The sequence below is a fragment of the Salmo salar genome, chromosome ssa14, assembly GCF_905237065.1.
Source record: "Salmo salar chromosome ssa14, Ssal_v3.1, whole genome shotgun sequence".
Taxonomy (NCBI): Eukaryota; Metazoa; Chordata; class Actinopteri; order Salmoniformes; family Salmonidae; genus Salmo; species Salmo salar.
In genome coordinates, this window is record NC_059455.1 from 17,544,877 (window position 1) to 17,568,201 (window position 23,325).

Consider the following 23,325-nt stretch of genomic DNA (forward strand, 5'->3'; position numbering starts at 1 on the left):
CGAATTACAATTTCATACTCATGTCATAACGCTAGCTAGCTGGCTAATGTTAGCTAGTCAGCTAACTTGCTAAATAGCAATTTTCGTAAATGAACTCTATGACAAAAAAAATATGCACAATCGTTTTTCTCTACATTAACTAACATATTCCTCTCAATTGTAAATTTTTAGCTTGACTCGTTATGACGTTATAATTACTTACATTTGCTTCCACTGTAATGTTTTGTCAGTCATATTTGCTGAATAAAGTCAACAGGGACGGGTGGATCACGTCAAATTCGTCATTGGAACCACTCGATATGATTGGTCATATAAAAACCCAAATGAATAATGAGTGCTATAACTCCCCCTTGTGGTGGTCTGGAGTAATGACGAGGTGATGCTGGGTACCTCTAAGTCCTGCGGTGTAAGCTCACAACTTTTAAAGGAGGAACCACCTATGCAACACTTTTGCAGTTCTCCATGATATAATCATGCTACATTGCAGACCAATCCGAACTCATCTCTCGGCATGCCCAGCCCACCATTATCTCAGCCAATCATGGCTAGCGGGAAGGTTCCTCCCTTTTTCTGTGGCTAAACTAACTAGGCTCGTAATTTAACAATTGTATTCGTATTTACAGATGGCATACAAGTTTGGCATACAAGTTTTGTAAATCACATGAAAGTTCAAATGTTCCAGAAGGTATTTCTGCCTATAAATGCATTTTGATAAAAAAAAATTATGTTTACGTTCAAATGCCTCTCCTGTGAAATAGTTGCGTGCAACACACGCCGAGCTTCCTGAAATGGGTCACATATTTGAAACTGGCGGCATTTTTCAAAAGACATTCTAATGCAATGAAGTAATGTAGCAATGTGATACAGTACCTTCAGGACCCCACGGCTCATGTCAAATGGATGGAATTAGATGGAATATTGATTGTGTGTATTCCTGTTGTTCTTGTTGTACAGTTTCCATTATGTGGTGCTGTTTTCTACAAAACCTGCTCTTTTACATACGATTACTGTACTTGAAAAAGAAAGGGAGAAGAGGGAGGACAGGGAAAAGAGTAGTGAAACAGGGATTGATGTTGGGCGGGAAGGGAGGAAAGCGATGGGAGGAGAGAGGGAAAGAGAGAGAGGAAATATACAAAATTGAAAGAGCATAGGGAGAGAAGAGAGTGAGAGAGGAGAGTTAGTGAGAGAGATTGGCAGAAGGTGTGTGGGGTCTGGGAAGGAAGCCAAATACTTGAGAGCCTTGTGGTGTAAAACAGTGAACCATAGCCCATATAATCTCATAGTCTCACTCATAAGGAGTGTTTGTGCTGTGTCCAGTCTGGATGTTGATAGTAATTACATCGTTCTACTACAGTAAATGACCAGGTACTGTAATAGACAGGCTTGCTGAGGTCATATTACTCTAAATGAGTGTTCTTATATTTTAGGGAGTAGTAAGGCGACCATTAACTCTATCTGGATAATAGCTTAATTGCTGTTGTTTGGCCAAGCATACAATGCATTCGGAAAGTATTCAGACCCCTTGACTTTTTCCACATTTTGTTACGTTACAGCATTATTCTAAAACGGATTAAATAGTTTTTTTTCTCCCTTACCAATCTACACACAATACCCCATAATGACAAAGCAAAAACAGGTTTTTAGACATGTTTGCTAATGTCTTAGTGTTTAATGTTTCTTTGTCGTTATAGGGTATTGTGGGTAAATTGATGAGGGAAAATAATGATTTAATCAATTTTAGAATAAGGCTGTAACGTAACAAAATGTGGAAATTGGGAATACTTTCAGAAGGCACTGTAAGTGTAGAGAGATTCGCTTTTCAGGGTAGTTGGGTGAGAGGTGTTGAGATATTTGAACAGACGGACAAAATTGAAATGTCTATCTCTGTTTTTCTCTCTCTCTCTCCCTCTCTCTATTTATCTCTCGTCCTTGCTCACTGTCTAGTTCTAGTCTCTCTCTTTTCTTTCTCTCACATAGTCTGAAACGTTTATTCTTGTATTGATTTTCTTGATCTGATTTAGTTGTGAGGTATTCGCTGAGTCAGACTTGAATCCATAGAATTCTACTGTACCACAAAAAAAAGAATGTAATCAATTTTAGAATAAGCCTGTAACATAACAAAATGTAGATGAAGTCAATAGGTCTGAATACTTTCCGAATGCACTCTATATATTCAGATCCCTTGACTTTTTCCACATTTTGGTAGGTTACAGCCTTATTCTAAAATGTATTAAATTTGTTTTCATCTTCATCAATCTGCACACAATACCCCATAATGACAAAGCAAAAACAGGTTTTTAGACATTTTTGCTAATTTATTCAAAATAAGAAACTGAAATATGACATTTACTTAAGTATTCAGACCATTTACCACTGTACTTCTTTGAACCACCTTTGGCAGCGATTATAGAATTGAGTCTTTTTGGGTGCTGAAGCGTGTAGTTCGTACAAATCGTTTGTACTCGGTTGCAACACTCACTACCGAGTTCCAAACTGCCTCTGGAAGCAACGTCAGCACAAGAACACAATAACTTTTCGTCGGGAGCTTCATGAAATGTGTTTCCATGGCCGAGCAGCTGCACACAAGCCTAAGATGACCATGCGCAATGCCATTGGACTCTGAAGCAGTGGAAACCTGTTCTCTGGAGTGATGAATCACGCTTCACCATCTGGCAGTTAGACAGATGAATCTGGGTTTCTGGCAGTGCGACGGATTAATCTGGGTTTGGCGGATGCCATGAGAATGCTACCAGCCCCAATGCATAGCGCCAACTGTAAAGTTTGGTGGAGGAGGAATAATGGTCTGGGATTGTTTTTCATGGTTTGGGCTGGATCCCTTAGCTCCAGTAAAGTAAAATCTTAATGCTACAGCATCAATGATATTCTGGACGATTCTGTGTTTCCAACTTTGTGGCAACAGTTTGGGGAAGGCACTTTTCTCTTTCAGCATGACAGTGCCCCCGTGCACAAAGCGAAATGTTATATACGCAACAAAAAGCTTATTTCTTAAAAATGTTGTGCACAAATGTGTTTACATCCTTGTTAGTAACCTGACAGGTGTGGCAGTTCCCAGAAATGTTCCATAAGCAAAAAAAGCTTGTTTCTCTCAAATGTTGTGGACAAATTTGTTCACATCCCTGTTAATGAGCATTTCTCCTTTGCCAAGATAATCAATCATCCACCTGACAGGTGTCATATTAAGAAGCTAATTAAACAGCATGATCATTACACAGCTGCACCTTGTGCTGGGGACAATAAAACAATATTAATTTCTGTACCATAAGCCGCCTTCAATGTTGTTTTAGAGAATTTGGCAGTATGTCTAAATGGCCTCACAACCGCAGACCATGTGTAACAACGCCAGCCCAGGACCTCCACATCCATCTTCTTCACCTGCAGGATGGTCTGAGAAAAGTGACCCGGACAGCTGATGAAACTGTGGGGTTGCACAATCCGAAACTGTCTCAGGGACGCTCATCTGCGTGCTTGTCGTCCTCACCAGGGTTTTGACCTGACTGCTGTTGAATCCCGCTTTCAACTGTACTGTGCAGTTGGCAGACATCATGTATGGCGCTGTGTGGGCGAGCGGTTTGCTGATGTTAACAATGTGAACAGAGTGCACCATAGTGGCGGTGGGGTTATGGTATGGGCAGGCATAAGCTACGAACAACGAAAACAATTGCATTTTATCGATTGCAATTTGAATGCACAGAGATACCGTGATGAGATCCTGAGGCCCATTGTTGTGCCATTCATCCGCTTCCATCAACTCATGTTTCAGCAGGATAATGCACGGCCCCATATTGCAAGGATTTGTACACAATTTCTGGAAGCTGAAAATGTCCCAGTTTTTCCATGGCCTGCATACTCACCTGACATGTCACCCATTGAACATTTTTGGGATGCTCAGGATTGACGTGTACGACAGCGTGTTCCAGTTCCTGACAATATCCAGCAACTTCACACAGCCATTGAAGAGAAGTGGGACAACATTCCACAGGCCAAAATCAAAAGCCTTTTCAACTCTATCCGAAGGAGATGTGTTGCCCTGCATGAGGCGAATGGTCACATCAGATACTGACTGGTTTTCTGATCCAGACCCCTTCCTTTTTGTTAAGGTATCTGTGACCAACAGATGCATATCTGTATTCCCAGTCACGGGAAATCCATAGATTAGGGCCTAATGAATTTATTTCAATTGTCTGATTATATGAACTGTAACTCAGTATAATCTTTGAAATTGTTGCATGTTGCTTTTATAGTTTTGTTATGTTCTGTATATGCATGCAACATGCTGATGGATGGACTATTTCTTTAGGTCTCTCCATGTCTCCGTGTCCTGATTAAGAAATGGTATACTCGTGATACTTGGTCTGCTTGTACAGTAACTTGCAATGGTCTGTTGAAGTTTGTGTGTGTGTGTGTGTGTGTGTGTGTGTGTGTGTCTCGTGTGTATAACTCAGTCTGAAACATCGTTGAGCAGTGTTTATACATCCAGAGGGGACAGTGTTGCTGAAATGCTGTGTTTTGATTGGTCCCTGAGAGAACACATTAAATGATAGCCCGCTTATGGGATCTTGAAATTCCCTCAGTGGCGTTCCTATTCATGCTTGGCAAACTCGGAATACCCTTTCGGAATACCCATCCAGGGGAATATCATCTTTCCTCAGCTGTGAAAGAGAGATTGATATGAAGTTTGAACAGTTTTGTCTGTACATAGAACAATATATTTTCACTAGATTGTGTTCATGTGGTTTACCCTGCGTAGTACAATTTTCAATTTCACTTTTATCAAACTGAACAGCAGATTGATACAGTGGATAAGATGCCTTCCTTTCTCTTATGACTCCAAAGGCCATTGAGTTGATCTAACTAGTAGCCCTCACGTCGGAGGATCACAGTTAGGCATTGTAATGCCATTGGTGGCATGGTATCAAATACCTTTAAGATTTTTCAACGCTACAGTAAACACGCGGGCCTCTTTTATAAACATCAAAAGATTGGTCACCGATATGCTGTGGTATCTAGCTAGCTATCGATGACTAACAAAACAATCTCCCTTTGTTTGAATGGATCGTGTGTGTGTGTGTGTGTGTGTGTGTGTGTGTGTGTGTGTGTGTGTGTGTGTGTGTGTGTGTGTGTGTGTGTGTGTGTGTGTGTGTGTTCATGTGTGTTTTTGTGTGTGTCTAACTTATTGTCTATTGGACATATCCTCTTTTCAGTCAGGCAATCTTATGAGAGTAAATAAGGACAACCCCTTATCTCCTCTTCATTTCAGTCTCTATGTGCATCCATCCAATCAATGCCCTCTTCTCATAAAGATGGAATCAATGTGGCTGTAATTTCACCTCCATTGATTGGTGGATTCTTTCCCTTCAGATGAGTCACTCTGCCCTCGCTGACACCTATTGGTCTATCACAGCGTTCTCCTCTCAGAGAGAGACAGAAAACTATTACCATTAAAATGAAGTTATCTTCCATGTTAAGTCTAGATTGTACACAATTGAATACACACCAGTATACGCAAGCAATGATCTACACAATAAACACACAACACACACACACAAATAGTATAGACTCCGAGATGGGGGTCTGCCCTGCTCTACTCCTATGGGGCTGAAAGTGAGTGTGTGTTTCTGGATGGAATGGTCATTGCTTTCTCTAAAGGTCAGGTAGATAGCTGGAGAATGAATGCTACTAATTATGGCCTTGAAAACCAGACTGAGGCTGGAGGTCCACAGACAGTGTGATTAAAGAAAGTGTGTGTGTGTGTGTAAGAGAGAGGGTGTGTGTGTGTTAGAGTGTGTAAGAGAGAGGGTGTGTGTGTTAGTGTGTGTTAGAGAGGGGGTGTGTGTGTTAGTGTGTGTGTGTGTTTACGTGTAAGTAAGGGAGATAGATGCCAATGGGGTATAGACTGCCTGTCGCAAGCAGACGACGACTGGTCTAATTGGAAGCCACATTTCTTTTCTAATAAGTGCCGGAGCACAGGGTCGCTGGAGAGCCTGTCTAAGGATCGGAGACCCTCAACTGTGTGTGTGTGTGTGTGTGTGTGTGTGTGTGTGTGTGTGTGTGTGTGTGTGTGTGTGTGTGTGTGTGTGTGACAGCAGGGTGGAAGGGAGTATGGAAGACAGCAGGAAGAAGGGAAGGAGGGTAGGATGGGGGAAGGAGAGGCATAGCAGAGGACAGGAGAGGGGGATGACGTGAGGAGGAAGTGGGGGTGTTTGTGATGAATTAAAGATGGCACTCTCCGGCAGCAGTGTTTCTAAAGATCACTCTTTCGGAAATGTTAATGAATGCAAATGATGTGCCATAATTTCTTCTGACCAGAGAGGAAGAGGGGGAAGGAGAGAGAGAAGGGGATGAGAGAGAGAGAGAGAGAGAGAAAGGAGGAAGGGGTGGGGGCAGAGAACGGGGACAAGAGAGAGGGAGAGATAAATGAGGAAAGGAGTGAAATTCAGAGACAGCGAGAAAGAGAGATAGACAGAGCTGGAGAGATACACAGCTGCGAGGGGGTATGTTGAGTGGTGCTGCACCGGCTGTAGAGAAGCTGATTGACCATTAGAATATGCATGAGTATCTGTCACTAGACTGTCTACTCTTGTGTAGCTACTAGCTTGTTACCTGTGTCTGGTCTATAGGCTAGATCTGTGGGGGCTGTCTTGTTCTGTGTTCTCCTGTTTTGTCCTGGCCTACAACAATTTTGTCATGAGGGACATAGAGACGTTTCTCCCGCTGGCCAGGTTTTGAATAGAGAGATTACCACAGCATAGTATCGTTTGTTCAGTGACGTCGCCAGTGTAAGTAGGGATTTGGACAAGAGTATGAAACAGGTATTTGAGTAGTTGCCTTTCTAATTCAGACTCAGGGCGGCTAGTCTCCCTAACAGAGGTCTGAACACATGGGTGCCAAGCACTGTGTGATTCACCTGCTCCTCTCCTCTAAAGAGCCCGCTGTGTTTCTCCCTCTTTCCTATCTTGCCCCTCTTTCACACCCCCAAGATTTCCCTAGCTCTCCGTGGTGTGATATTGTCCCCCTCCTTTCGTTTACCCTTCTCCTCCAAAATCCCTCCTTCCCTCCCCCTCTCCCTGCTGTGGTGAGTCAGTCTCTCCTTTCACACGGAAGAAAATGTATCTTCACTTAGACTCGACGATGTGTGACTGCGTCTCCCTGTACAGGGTGATAAGTGTGTGTGTGTGCGCGGGTGTGTGTGCGCGCGGGTGTGTGAGAGGTTATTCATTTAGCCGTGTCTCCTAGCTCAGTGGTGCGAGACGCGTATCCCTTCACTTCCTCTCTGTCACCTCACGTCTCAAGATGATTTTCTGTTCAGATTTCAATTTATATCGATGAACCACCCTGTCATAACTGTCTATTGAGAAATGACATGAATGGCAATCTGCAATATACTCCCAGCTGACGTTGATGGATAAGGTTGGTGAAAATGGGCATGATAGACGTTAAAATGGAAGCAATAGACAGAGCGAGATGTAAATTGACTTTACTTTCGACCTACTGTGGTGACTCACGTTGTTATCACTGCCTCTTATTCTCTTTGTCCAGAAGCAATGTTCCAACAGAATCTCCTCATGTTCCACCACTATACCCCCATGATCCCGAATCAGCTCAGTGTTCACACGTAGCCACCAGGGCTCGGCTCAACTGATCCTGAAACACGATGTTGGTTTGGAATCCAATAAGCGCCTGCAAGAGCCGGGACTCTACTGTAACAACATTTCGACCAATCACATTCTCCGGTTTTAATTTCCCAGAGTGCTGTCTGTGAGTGAATGGCTTCCCCATTGGCGGCCATACGGCAAAGATAGACAGGGAGCCTCCGCTCCATTTGTTCAGCAAAAATCTCCCCCCTTTTTATTTCCAATCCTTAGCATTGACATTTGATTAATATGTATTAAACAACAGTTTTCATTCCTCTTTTCCTCCTCAATTTGTTTTCAAACCCCATTTAATAGGCCAGGCTCAGCGGCACACCGACGAGGCTTCGTCATTATTGAACTCATTTCTATCCTGCTGAGTTCTCCCTCTTCTCTCGCTCATTCCGCTCCTCTCCCCCCCACCCACTTTCTTTTTCTCTCCGAAACGTATCTTGATCAGCACTATTGTGCATTCTTCAGACAGTAGTAATCACATGAAGAAGGTGACCTAATGTTGGATCAGATTATCATATTGACTCACAAAGTGCTCTTATCCTACAGTTGACCAGAAAGGGGGGTTGAGAAGGAGGGGTGGCGGGATGGGGATTCAAATATGGATTGAGGGGGGGGAGGCGTGGTGTGGTTGGGGGCCCTCTGAGAATTCGTGGCCGTATTGACAGAGGAAGACTGAGCAGCCAAAAACCGCCGCACCACATGTCATATCGACCCCCTCTGCATACAGGCATCACCACAAAGGGAGAAAATTACACTGACGGCCCCTCACTCCTGGCCCCTCACTCTGTCACATATGGGTGACAATTAACCAGACAACCCTCCTCAACCTGTATCTGAACACTGAACAACACAGTGGCGTTTGTTTTTTTCCTCCTTTGTCTCTTCTGTGTCTTGTATTGGCTTTCCTTATAGGCTACCTACATTATGTGTATAAATGGGATCCTGCAGCTCCTATTGGCAACGGGTAATCATCCGTGTCCACTGTAATGCATCATGCGAGCACGTGCTGACGTGTAATTGTGTGAAGAGGGCTGGAGGTATCGATCGCAGATGCAGGAGCCTCATCAATGTTGAATGCAGTCGCAGTCCTCCTCCCTTTCTTTGCTCTCTACCTCCCTCTCTACCTCCCTCTCTATACCTCTCTCCTCCCTCAAAAGTATGTGGACAGCTCTTCAAATGAGTGGATTCGGCTATTTCAGCCAGACCCGTCGTTGACAGGTGTATAAAATCGAGCACACAGCCATGCAATCTCCATAGACAAACATTGGCAGTAGAATGGCCTTACTGATGAGTTCAGTGACTTTTAACGTGGCACCGACATAGGATGCCACATTTCCAACAAGTCAGTTCATCAAATGTGTGCCCTACTAGAGCTTCCCCGGTCAACTGTAAGTGCTGTTATTGTGAAGTGGAAACATCTACGAGTAACAAGGGCTCAGCCATGAAGCGGTAGGCCACACAAGCTCACAGGACGGGACCGCCTGGTGCTGAAGCATGTAACATGTAAAAATAGTCTGTCTTCGGTTGTAACACTCACTATCAAGCAACGTCAGCACAAGCACTGTTCGTCGGGAGTTTCGTGAAATGGGTTTCCATGGCCGAGCAGCCGCACACAAGCCTAAGATCACCATGCACGATGCCAAGCATCGCCTGGAGTGGTGTAAAGCTCGCCGTCATTGGAATCTGGAGCAGTGGAAATGCATTCTCTGGAGTGATGAATCATTCTTCACCATCTGGCAGTCCAACGGATTAATCTGGGTTTGGCGGATGCCTGGAGAAAACTACCTGTCTTAATGCATAGCGCAAACTGTAAAGTTTGGTGGAGGAGCTGTTTTTCTTGGTTTGGGTTAGGCCCCTTAGTTCCAGTGATGGGAAATCTTAACGCTACAGCATACAATGACAATTTATACGATTCTGTGCTTCCAACTTTGTGGCAACAGTTTGGGGAAGGCCCTTGATAGTTTCACCATGACAATGCCCCCGTGCACAAAGGGAGTTCCATACAGAAATGGTTTGTTCGAGATCGGTGTGGAAGAACTTAACTGGCCTGCACAGAGCCCTGACCTCAACCCCATCGAACACCTTTTGGATGAATTGGAACGCCGACTGCGAGCCAGGCCTAATCACCCAACATCATTGGCCGACCTCACTAATGCTCTTGTGGCTGAATGGAAGCAAGTCCCCGCAGCAATGTTCCAACATCTAGTGAAAAGCCTTCCCAGAAGAGTGAAGTGGAGGCTCGTTATAGCAGCAAACAATTACACCAACGATCAACGATAAGCATATTGTCCATATTCTACAGATAGGATTCAATTTCATCTCTCTCCCCTGTACACAACCTAAAAGGCCCAGTTATACTGAGCAGTGATGGGCACTGGGCTGGACTACAGTAAACCAACTGATTCACTTTAATTGGTGTGGTGGGTGGCTGTAACGAACGATACACACATTGAACAATGGACCAGCCATTCCTGAATCATTCTATTATAACAAATCCTCTCTGATCCATTCCATTCAATGTGGCCTTCTGGCCTTGCTGCCAGCTTATAGCTATAATGACTTTATACATTAAAGCCTATACTTTTCGATTGTTCTTGCAATGGATTGATAAGGATTCGCATACTTTACAAATACAATACACTGAACAACCCAAAACACTAACGTAGCTGTATCAGTTCGTTCCAGACGGAATTGCTTAGGAACCTGCTTTTTTCAATGTATCTCCCTTACACAGGTAACGCTGATGAGGCAAAATGTAAAATACAGGGAAACACTATCTAGCATACCCTCCAAAATGGAGGACAAGAAAAGTGTCCTATTTTCTTCCACTGAGTGATTCTGGGTGCTAAGGGATGAATGGATAGCAGGGAGGCATGGTTAGATGTGGTCAGGTCTAATTGCCGGGTGATTTTGCACTGGAAGAAAGGGGGACAAATTGTTTTATGGGGCTTTTATAGCATTAAAACAATTAGCCTAGTGTGAAAGGACCTGGGCCAGGGACAGGGCTGGCACTGGCAGGGAATGGGGAGGTATCGCCGGATATCTTAGCCTTTAGGATATCCCAACAGCTTGGTAACAGCAATGTGGAAACAATTATGATTAAATATATGTCAATCCACTCACCTCATACTGTAGTATATGAGTGGTCATGACGTAAGTAAAAGAAGTGGAGTCTGGGATGCCATGTTAGAGAATTGGGACATAGGTCTCGCTACATTGGGACGGTTAGCAAGCAAGTGTGCATTGTAGCACTTTCATGCGACATTGAACATTTCCATTCGATATTCTCCATTATTAGATCACCTTTGTCAAACCACAGAGGGATGAGCAGTGGACAGGTGCCTGAGCTGTGGCATAAGGAGGGCCCACTCTCTCTCCTCACCCCATGGGACCTCAGTCCAGCCCATCTTCTAATGTCCTTGTACCGTCCCTCATTCACTCATCTGTCACACTGAGACTCTGCTAATGGGGGCTAGCCACATGACACGATGGGTCCCCCCTGGGGCCTTCGACCTCTCCCCCTGCCCTACCTCCCTCCGTTTCAAATCCTCAGTCTCCCCTCCTCACTCATTTATCTTTCCTTCCTCTCCCATCCCTGCCTTTCCCTGCTTCACTACCCCCTCTACTCCCAACCCCTCCCTCCCTCTTCAAAAGGAAGGGAAAATGGCTTTTCCAATCCCCTTGGGGTTTGACTAAAGCCTCAGTGATTTCCCCTGAGCAAGCCCATGGATGCAGGCCCCATGACAGAGCCTGGTGGCTGGTGCGTAAAGCTCCATCAGTCTTGACAGACAGACAGACAGACAGGCAGACAGACAGACAGACAAAACAAGCAGACAGTGGTGACAGACCAAAGCTTTATCTGAGGGGAAATTGAAATTGCCTGATGGAAACCCAGTGTGAACAAGGCTGTCAGCGCAAAGGAACATGGGAGATTGGTGTGTGTGTGTGTACGTGTGCGTGCACTACAGTAGTACCACAGCAGAAGCCTTTAGCTGAATCACCACCAGGGCTAATTGGTTTGGTCCTCTTTGGACAGTTTCTGTCAGGGAAGAGGAGATTGGTACTGAAACCACACCCTCTACTGTCTTCTGCTCACCCATAAATTAACTGCACTATGCTATTCTCACCATTTCTCACCAACAGGATTTCACAATCAGTTAGGAGACGTGACATAAAATAAGGTTCAGACTAAAGAATCGTATTAGGATTTGTTGAGGTCAGTAAAATAAGTCTGATCAGTTTAAGTGTGTGTTTCCATCCCTAGATCAACCCCGAAATCACATCTTCCCGAAATCACATCTTCCCGAAATCACATCTTCCCGATATCACATCTTCCTGTAATCACATCCTCCCGAAATCACATATTCCCGAAATCACATCTTCCCGAAATCACATTTTCCTGAAATCACATCTTCCCGAAATCACATCTTCCCGAAATCACATCTTCCTGAAATCACATCTTCCTGAAATCACATCTTCCTGAAATCACATCTTCCTGGTATATTCTCACCCCTTTCATTTCTTCAGACAACAAACACAATCGGGTCCTTGGCAGTTAGCACCAGATATACCAAGATGGCAAACTATTGTTTGGGTGACTTCCTACAAGACGCCTTCTCTTACCTGGAACAATATCAGCTTTTAGTGACACTGACGGTGTGCCAACGCTGCAGATATGAATCAACACGGGCTGACAAATGCCTCAGGACTGGTGCCAGGTCTATATGTCTGCGGGGTGTCAGGGAGAGTTAGGCTGAGAGAGAGGGGGAGAGGGGGAGGTAGAGAGTGAGGGGGAGGGGGATCCTTTAGGTGGAGATTATAAGAGTACATGGTCATTAAGGCCAGATGTGGGTGTAGCCAATTAATTTGTTTTGTAGTAATGCAAACTGATTTGACATAATGACACGTGGCGAGTAGGTGAATGGGAGTGTTTCTCTTCACCTTTTGGTTGTTCTATACCAGTGGTCACAAACCCTGGTCTTTGAGACCCACAGGGTTAGTGCACACTATTGTTCCAACACAGCAGTAAAGTACCACTGGGTGACCGGTGTTCCATACAGTATGTGCTGTGAACTATGGCCAGAGTGTGTTCTCTCTGGCCATGCTAGCAGGCTGTCAGTGCTCTGATGGTGCTCTGATGGCGTTTCTTAAGTAAACACGTGAGTGGAAATGGCCTGGCCGGCTGTGGAGAGCCCTCTACAGTGATGAGAGATATCACGCTGGGTAAACAATGGCACAAAGCGCAGCACTCAGCACACACACACACACACGCACACACACGCACACACACACGCACACGCACACACACGCACATACAGACAGAGACACACACACACACACACAGTGAGATAATGTTCAGCACTCTAGTGCTAGAATCTACTGGCCCTCAACATTCCACTCCAATAGAGCAATGCTACTCTTTGTTCTATTTCTCTCTTTTTCCAAACAGAAGAGAATTGGAAATTGAGGATAAGTCGAGCAGGTCCATTTACTTTCTGTCATCAGGCGTTCTTTTCTGGAACAGAACTCTGGTCATTTCCGCAGTAAAACTCATCAAAGTGCTCATTCATGGCTTAACTTCAACCATGGGACAGGAGTGAGAATGTATGAGAACATACTTTGTTTTATAACTGACTAACCTGGTTCTCTCTCTCTCTCTCCCGTGTAGAAACGTTGATGGACACACGGGTGGCTACGGCTGAGCTAGGCTGGACGGCCTACCCTGCATCTGGGGTGAGTAACATCCTTATAGGACTCCAGACAGCACCATGGAAAGTAGTTATGGGATTTTTCTGTACTGTCCATGGTTACCTTACCTTACCTTACCTTACCTTACCTTACCTTACCTTACCTTACCTTACCTTACCTTACCTTACCTTACCTTACCTTACCTTACCTTACCTTACCTTACCATGTTTATCATTTTCAATCTTCTCTGGTTCATTGTTTCCCAACCACTTTAGGTGTAAATGGTTAGCAAACCATTCTAGGAGGGCTAAATGGTTATGCCATATGATAATGCAAGTCAAGGAACTGTATAACCCCAGTACAAATACCCTTTGATCTGCCTCTGTCTCGGGAGACCAATGAGTCAATCAATGTCATCCCCAGCATGTACAGTACTGTCTTTCCCCAGACAGACAGACAGACAGACATGCCATAGAACTACAGCAGCGTAGTAGAGTAGTGTGATCACTATTGCAGTATTCTTTTTTATCCATCCCATCCCCGTTCATAATGACTTAATTACATAATGGGTCCACTTAAGCCAGTGAAAGCCAGCCCAAAGCACTTCAATAGAGGCTATAGGGGATAAGACAGTTATAATGCTACAGTAATGCTTCAGTGTAATGATACAGTTATCCAGGGAAAGAAGAGGGCTAAAGAGGAGCAAGGTCACTAGCACCGGCTGTCGGCTATACAGCCGGGTACATACACTTTTTCAGCCGGGTACTTTTTCCACTTAAATTAACTGAGCAATTTTTTTTTTTGAACAATTTGCCAAGTCAGAAAAAAGAAGTCAGCCCGAGCCCTCTCCCGCTATGCATCTTCTAGCGATCTATTGATAGGCTAGGTGCCTGTCAGTCACAGAACGATGACAGGGCTCCCGGTACCTGGGTGTGTTGTGTTATCATTTATGGTAACGGTGAGTCCAAATCAACTTAGCCTGTTGCTTTCTGGCACGTTCATTTATTTTATTTTGCGTGTTTCATAGGCAGCCACGAAATGCTGGCGCATAGGCTTACTGTGATTTGACTGACGAACAGCAAGCTTGACTCGTTTATTAAAGGTGTTGAACTGACTGAATAAAGTCAATCTCATATATCCTTACCATTCAGAAATCATACAACGTAGTTATATATCCATAGTATCGCATCGGGGAAGTAAACTAAAGTTCTCATTTGTGTTTTTGATATGAAGTCCATCAGGACATGCCAGACAGCAACTTTAAAGTGAGTGACTTGTTAGTGGCCTCCTGAATCGCAACGGTAAGAGAGCTGTTCATTTGGCTCCCTAATTTGCATACTGGTAGGGTTTTTGGTGATTATCTGCAGATAAATTATGAAAACCTTTGAGGAAGATGGTGAATCCGCCTCACTGCAGGAACAATAGGTAGACTAGTGGAGAGAGTGCCTCACTCTGGTCCAAAATGTGATAAAATAAAACGGATTGAATTGTTTTAAAAGCTAATGATTCTTGTATGGTATTATCGAAGATGTTGATTTATGTCTAGTGATTGAATCAAAGTGTTGACAATGGAACTGCTTCTTTCTGTGTAGCAAAGCCCATGATTAACACCTGCTTTATTCTTGGCTCCCGAGTGGCTCAGCGGTCTAAGGCTCTGCATCTCAGTGCAAGAAGTGTCTCTACAGACCTGGTTTGATTCCAGGCTGTATCACAACCAGCTGTGATTGGGAGTCCCGTAGGGCGGCACACAATTGGCCCAGTGTCGTTAGGGCTTGGCCGGAGTAGGCCGTCATTGTAAATAAGAATTTGTTATTAACTGACTTAAAAAAAAATCTTCAATCATACCTTTATTGCAGATAGCTGAGATAATGCCTCTTAAAAGGAAGCTTAATGCCAGTGGAAGTCAGCAGACTCTTGCAGGATTATTTAAGAAGAAATCTGTGGGTCAATTGTTAAACAAGCATTTTTTTGATCATATGGCTTGGGGGATCCTGGCTGGCTACTTTTTCTATTTGGCTGGCTACTCCATGTGCTTGTGGAAAACACTGGATTGGGTCGGATTTAACAGATTTGGATTCTTGTGGGTTTCCGGCTACATCCTTTTTCTGCATGAACGGAAATGCCACACTTGTTCGTTTCCTTAGCGTACTAGTACCTCTCAGACCGTAGCACAGTGAATCATGCAGCAGCTATGTTGTGTAAAACAACCAGCAACTGTGTCTAATATGAACAGGCTCTTTGGCATTTTATGAAGCGTTTTACAGACACATCCAAGGAGTTTCACGCCACAAAGAGCACTACAGAGAAACATGGGACTTGCTTCAGGCTGACACACACACACACACACACACACACACACACACACACACACACACATTCTGATAGCACGATGGATGGTAAGTGGCTAAATGCTGCTTTTGTCCTCCTGAATGAGCGAGTGGCCTGCTAAGAATAGGCCATGATGTAGTCCCGCAGCTGAGCTGAGGGCAGAGCTGGGCTGAGGGTGTGTGTGTGTCTTAGATGAAAGCTTGTGTGTGTCTTAGATGTGAGCTCTACGTGGTGTGGGGACTAACAGGATGTCTGATGGGTAATGTGGTTAATACTGCCTGGCATTGGTTGGGCCTTGGCCTAGCCCCCTCTCACCAACCATATTCCTCAGCATGCACACTAGACACAGGGGACGGAAAGGATTCAAAAGAAGAGATGTTTGTGTTAGTCTCATTCTGTTGTACAGTTTTACAATGGAGGCGGTCAGCATGCTCCATTCCCCATTTAATTTCATCATTTTATTATCAGAAAGAACTTGATGACAATTCTCCCAACAAATACTTAAAGCTACAATATGTAACTTTTGGGGAAACGTGACCAAATTCACAGAAATGTGAGTTATAGATCATTGAAAGCAAGTCAAAGAAGCGGTAGATCTGTTCTATTTACGATATTTCTATGCTTCCTGTTCTTAAGTTTCATTTTTGTATCTTTCACTTTCGGTTGAAAATAAACTCAGCAAAAAAAGAAACGTCCCTTTTTCAGGACCCTGTCTTTCAAAGATAATTTGTAAAAATCCATATAACTTCACAGATCTTCATTGTAAAGGGTTTAAACATGGTTGTTCAATGAACCATAAACAATTAATGAACATGCACCTGTGGAACAGTCCTTAAGACACTAATAGCTTACAGACGGTAGGCAATTAAGGTCACAGTTATGAAAACTTAGGACACTAAGGAGGCCTTTCTACTGACTCTGAAAAGAAAGATGCCCAGGGTCCCTGCTCATCTGCGTGAACTTGCCTTAGGCATGCTGCAAGGAAGCATGAGGACTGCAGATGTGGCCAGGGCAATAAATTGCAATGTCCGTACTGTGAGACGCCGAAGACAGCGCTACAGGGAAACAGGACGGACAGCAGATCATCCTCGAAGTGGCAGACCACGTGTAACAACACCTGCACAGGATCGGTACATCCGAACATCACACCTGCGGGATAGGTACAGGATGGCAACAAACATCTGCCGGAGTTACACCAGGAACGCACAATCCCTCCATTAGTTCTCAGACTGTCCGCAATAGGCTGAGAGAGGCTGGACTGAGGGCTTGTAGACCTGTTGTAAGGCAGGTCCTCACCAGACATCCCCGGCAACCACGTCGCCTATGGGCACAAACCATACCGGCGCTGGACCAGACAGGACTGGCAAAAAGTGTTCTTCACTGACAAGTCGCGGTTTTGTCTCACCAGGGGAGATGGTCGGATTCACGTTTATTGTCGAAGGAATGAGCGTTACACCGAGGCCTGTACTCTGGAGCGGGATTGATTTGGAAGTGGATAGTCCGTTATGGTCTGGGGCGGTGTGTCACAGCATCATTGGACTGAGCTTGTTGTCATTGCAGGCAATCTCAATGCTGTGCGTTACAGGGAAGACATCCTCCTCCCTCATGTGGTACCCTTCCTGCAGGCTCATCCTGAAATGACCCTCCAGCATGACAATGCCACCAGCCATACTGCTCGTTCTGTGCTTGATTTCCTGCAAGACAGGAATGTCAGTGGTCTCCCATGGCCAGCGAAGAGCCCGGATCTCAATCTCATTGAGCACGTCTGGGACCTGTTGGATCGGAGGGTGAGGGCTAGGGCCATTTCCCCCAGAAATGTTCGGGAACTTGCAAGTGCCTTGGTGGAAGAGTGGGGTAACATCTCACAGCAAGAACTGGCAAATCTGGTGCAGTCCATGAGGAGGAGATGCACTGCAGTACGTAATGCAGCTGGTGGCCACACCAGATACTGACTGTTACTTGTGATTTTGACCCCCCCTTTGTTCAGGGAGACATTATTCATTATTTCTGTTAGGCACATGTCTGTGGAACTTGTTCAGTTTATGTATCAGTTGTTGAATCTTGTTATGTTCATACAAATATTTACACGTTAAGCAAACGCAGTTCAAAGTGAGAGGACATTTCTTTTTTTTGCTGAGTTTACAATATTTTTGGTTATTGAAAATAGATTTCACAGCGTTTTAGATGGTACAATGGTTATCTACCCTCTGAGTGCTTGTTTTGTCACAAGCTGAAATTAGACAAACTATTAGAACGTTAGCAGTCAGGAAATGGCGGAGCGATTCCTGCATTCCTGCATCCACACAGTAATACAAAACCCATTCTCACTGAAAAAGGCAAATAAAACATTTCCGACCTGGTAACATGATAGTTTTACCTCCCTGCTGACTGTAAACATACCACTGTGACAGAATACGACAGAGAAATGGTATAGTAGTTCCTTCAGCAACGTTTGTCATCAGTCTTGAGCCACATTTACAGACATTGAAAGGTCTTAAATGTTAAGTGTTCTGCCTGGAGCATGTACAGTTCTAGCAAGGAATTCTGTGTCAAACACACTGTATCTCACTGTAGAGTAGTGTTCAGGCAGGTTGCCTATTCTGAATGCACTGAATGAGGTAGGAGCTGATGCAGGATGTCTCGGTAAGAGGATAAGGATAGGGAGAGAGACCTGAGGTTCCTGTTTAGAGAGGTTTAGCTGTCATTTATTTTCCTCAAACAGTAATCCAAATCATTTCCAAATGTGCTAAAAATGTAAACAACATTGTACAGTGGTTCCTCCTTTAAAAGTTGCGAGCTTACAGCGCGGGACTTAGAGGTACCCAGCGTCACTGTTTCATTGCTCCAGACCACCACATGGGGGAGTTAGAGCACTCAGTATGCGTTTGGGTCCCAAGGTTTTTATATGACCAAACATATCGAGTGGTTTCAATGATGAATTTGACACGATCCACCCGTCCCTGGTGACTTTCTTCAGCAAAGATGGCTGACAAAACATTACAGTGGAAGCAAATGTAAGTAACGTCATAATGAGTCAAGCTAAAAATGTACAATTGAGAGGAATATGTTAGTTAATGTAGAGACAAACGATTGTGCATATTTTTTCGTCATAAAGTTAATTTACAAAAATCGCTATTTAGCAAGTTAGCTGACTAGCTAACATTAACCAGCTAGCTAGCTGGTGTAATGATATGAGTATAACATTGTAATTCATGTTGTTTAATGTTTTAGGGACTCCTGAGAAAACCAGCAAACCAGGCTGTCGTCTTGGGAAACAGTGGATGTAAAGAATCTAGCTAGCTAAAGCATTTACTGCAAATTGAATGTGCAATTGTGTAAACTTGCCTTGCCGTGCAATGTAGCTGAAGTAACATAGCTAGCTAACTATTTACTTGCTTATTGTGTAGTGAAGGATACAAATAACTGTATGCCTATGGATGTGTAGCTAGCTACAGTATGTAGCCGATCTGTGTATGGACCCTAAAACGTTAGGTTCTGAACTAAACCTCAGCTATCAAGTCTGAATGGCATTAATGAAGCCTATGGATTGAGTAGAATATAATAACTTTATTGTGCCAAGGATGCAAGTCCTATGTACATGTACTGTAGTTTTTACCACGCATGAGATCCCCACATTGAAATAACACATATGGAATCAGTTAAGAACAAATTCTTATTTACAAGGACAGCCTACTCATTCCTCCCTGTCGGGGAATTGAACCCCGGTCTCCCGCATGCCCTCCCTGTCTCTGGTAATGCCAATATGGAAGACTATCAAATTCTTCTCAAAGATGCCCTCTGGTTGTCAAACTAGCACTAACTCGCAGTAACAGAAAAAATGGCTGACAATTAAATGATGTTCCACACTATGGAAAAGATGTTTGAAAATTGTATTTGGTTTTTAAATGATATTGTAAATTGAAATGGTAGAGTTATGTCTTTCATGGAGTTATCAGAATTGTATGGGAAGGTTTGCTCAATCCAACATTACAACCACTTGATTACAACATTACGGAAAAACAATTGGAACCATTTCCCTGTTTGACTGCTAGGTTTCATTGGTATTATGACACCTCGACTGTGGGACACTATAGAGGACTGATGAAACGTTGCTCTCTCTGTACATCTCTATGGCCTAGAGGTGCCTGCAGTTAAAGGGACAGTTAAACAAAAAGTGTAATTAAAAGGGACAGTTCCCTAAAAGTAAAAAAAAAATTAGAGCCTTTCCTACAGGTCTAGGAGCCTCAAAATCTCACAGCCATTACAGAGAGCTATGCATGATGTTGGATGTCAGCTTGCCTCAGTACATCACACACACACTACTGCATCTACTCAAGAATCTAACTCCATCTGCACATTCACTCAGAGCAATGAAATACTGTGTTTATTCTGTAGGATAGTGGGTACTGACTGCATGCAAGTAGAGTAGGAGTTGTCCCTGGTCGCTGATCCAAGGTCAGTTTTCTGTTTTTTCCCTAATGGTTAAAACTAGCATCTGAGGAAGGTAAGCTGATACTAGATCTGGGTTTAAGGGCAACATATACCTGCAGGGTTTGAAGATTACTTTTTTGTTGTTGTTGATATTTGAAGACAGTCAAGGTTCTTTGTTTGTAAGATTCTTGCAGAATAGTGTGAAGAGACAGCTAGTGGTTTTGACCCAGATTCTTGCAGAATAGTGTGAAGAGACAGCTAGTGGTTTTGACCAAGATTCTTGTAGTAAAGACTCGAGTAGTTCTATTTCATTGAGGCTTGTTCAGCAAAGCAACGCTAAGTACCAAGGAGTTATTGTCTCTTGTCTCTTCTCAGAGTTGTTTTTAAGCTGTTCTCGCTGTAAGGGTTCAGGGATTGAGCCTTGCTGCAGGGAGAATGCAGTCTCACTATTGGAAGTTAACGGAAGAACACAGCAACCTTGCTCTGTCTGTGTGTTTATAGCGCCCGGTGCAGATCTGCTCAAGGCAATGATACGTCTGAGAGATACGTTGAAAGACGAGGCTAGATCACCACGCACACATTTACAGAGGGTGAGAGGTCATAGCGATGTCAAACAGAGTCGATTGCAGACGTTATGGGGTATTTATATACGGTAACAGCCCAAGGCTTAAAACTGCAGCATTTTGTTATAGGATCTCTGTCAAAAACATGCTTGAGTGCCTTATACGATGAGCAGAAATGGAATGAACGTGTATACAGTATAACAAGGCAAATGATAAACTAGGCATACAGCACATAGGATTAAGTCTTATATAAGTAGGATGTATGTAAAATCACATTGATGTAATGGTCTGTATAAATACAGTAGGTTTGAAGTGGATTACATCTTCCTCCGGACATACTGACTGTGTCCTAAATGGCACCCTATTCCCTATATAGTGCACTTCAAAACCATGACATGTCAGTTGACTACATGTAGACATACACACTCAAACACATACGGCATATGTTCATATAGGAAAGTAGAAGGGGCACACAAGGCAAGCACATGTGACGAGACCACTTATTCAAAGCAATAATGACTCATACACACACTTACATGGTTCACCTCTCTCTCTTTGTTTTTGTCTTTCTCTCACTCCTTTTCTCTCTCTCTCTCCTCTTTCAGTCTTTCTTGCTCTCCCACACACACACACACACACACACACACACACACACACACACACACACACACACACACACACACACACACACACACACACACACAGAGCTGCTCAGTGATGATGAATTAAATATGGTGTCCCACAGAGGAGAGTACCCTTTGACCTCTGCCATTCAGCCATGCAGCAGGCCGGGGGCAAGCAGGCGTGAAAGGTAATGGCTCAGACAGACACACACACAGTGGCCACTGTGTTCTTTGGAGTCTGGAGAAAACAGCCTCAGATGGAGGAGAGAAGAGGAAGGGAGGAAAGGGGCGTGGGACGAATGTCAAGAATAGAAACAGAGGAAAAGGAGAGGGATGGAGTGGAGGGTTTTCCGTTTTGGCAATGAGAGATTAGAGAAACCTTTAGAGTGGAACGAGAGGGGGAAAGGACAGCTGGACAAGGAGAGGGGGAAGGAGTAAGAGGAGGGGGTGGATTTCAGTTGAGGGAGGCAAAGGGGGGGCGTGTAGGATTAAGGGAGACTCGAGCGAGCCGAGGTATAGAGGGAAAGAGGGCAATTGTGTGTGAAGAGTGAAAAAAGAGTGTGGCTGTGCATCGATTGACTGTGTTTGAGTGAGAGTCTGGGTTAGCGCATGTGACTCCACGGGTCAGGGATGGAGCACAGGCTTGTGGGATGGGTGTTAGGAGTAGCAGGGGATATGGGTAGGGTGCTATGGGTAGGGGAGAAAGGGAGAGGACGCTGTATGGTGCTGGGGTATGGTGCTGAGGGTAGGGTGCTAGGGGAGAGCGATAGTGGGTAGGGTGTAGGTAGGTGCTGATTTAGGTACTGACTGAGATTCAGATTTATGGCTGAAAGGGGAATTTGGCTGCTGCAGAGTTCTATGGTCCTAGCTCCGATATACTGTGGCTTGCGAAAGTATTCACCCCACCTTGGCATTTCTCCTATTTGGTTGCCTTACAATCTGGAATTAAAATTGATTTTTGGGGGTTTATATCATTTTATTTACACAACATGCCTACCACTTTGAAGATGCTAAATCATATTTTTTGTGAAACAAACAAGAAATAAGACAAAAAAACTGAAAACTTGAGCGTGCATAACTATTCACCCTCCCAAAGTCAATACTTTGTAGAGCCACCTTTTGCAGCAATTACAGCTGCAAGTCTCTTGGGGTATGTGTCTATAAGCTTGGCACATCTAGCCACTGGGATTTTTGCCCATTCTTCAAGGCAAAAAAAACATACCACAGATTCTCAATTGGATTGAAGTCAGGGCTTTGACAAGGTCATTCCAAGACATTTAAATGTTTCCCCTTAAACGACTGGAGTGTTGCTTTAGCAGTATGCTTATGGTCATTGTCCTGCTGGAAGGTGAACCTCTGTCCCAGTCTCAAATCTCTGGAAGACTGAAACAGGATTCCCTCAATAATTTCCCTGTATTTAATGCCATTCATAATTTCTTCAATTCTGAACAGTTTCCCAGTCCCTGTCGATGAAAAACATCCCCACAGCATGATGCTGCCACCATCATGCTTCACTGTGGGTATGATGTTCTCAGGGTGATGAGAGGTGTTGGGTTTTCGCCAGACATTTCCTTGATTGCCAAAAAGCTAAATTTTAGTCTCATTTGACCAGAGTACCTTCTTCCACATGTTTGGGGAATCTCCCACATGCCTTTTGGCAAACACCAAATGTGTTTGCTTATTTCTTTCTTTAAGCAAGGGCTTTTTTCTGGCCACTCTTCCGTAAAGCCCAGCTCTGTGGAGTGTACGGCTAAAAGTGGTCCTATGGACAGATACTCCAATCTCCGCTGTGGAGCTTTTCAGCTCCTTCAGAGTTATCTTTGGTCTCTTTGTTGCCTCTCTGATTAATGCCCTCCTTGCCTGGTCCGTGAGTTTTGGTTGGCGGCCCTCTCTTGGCAGGTTTGTTGTGGTGCAATATTCTTTCCATATTTTTATAATGGATTTAATGGTGCTCCGTGGGATGTTCAAAATTTCAGATTTTTTTTATAACCTAACCCTGATCTGTACTTCTCCACAACTTTCTACCTG

General features: G+C 44.0%; 1 protein-coding gene across 2 annotated transcripts in view; it reads left to right on the top strand.

Annotated features, from left to right (window-relative positions):
* The window catches only part of LOC106568848 (ephrin type-B receptor 1), a 300,730-nt gene that overhangs the window by 75,950 nt on the left and 201,455 nt on the right, over positions 1-23,325 (top strand). For both annotated transcript variants that reach the window (XM_045694009.1, XM_045694010.1), the window contains exon 2: positions 13,333-13,397. In XM_045694009.1, the coding sequence (XP_045549965.1) occupies positions 13,333-13,397 (65 nt within the window). The remainder of the gene's footprint in view (positions 1-13,332; positions 13,398-23,325) is intronic.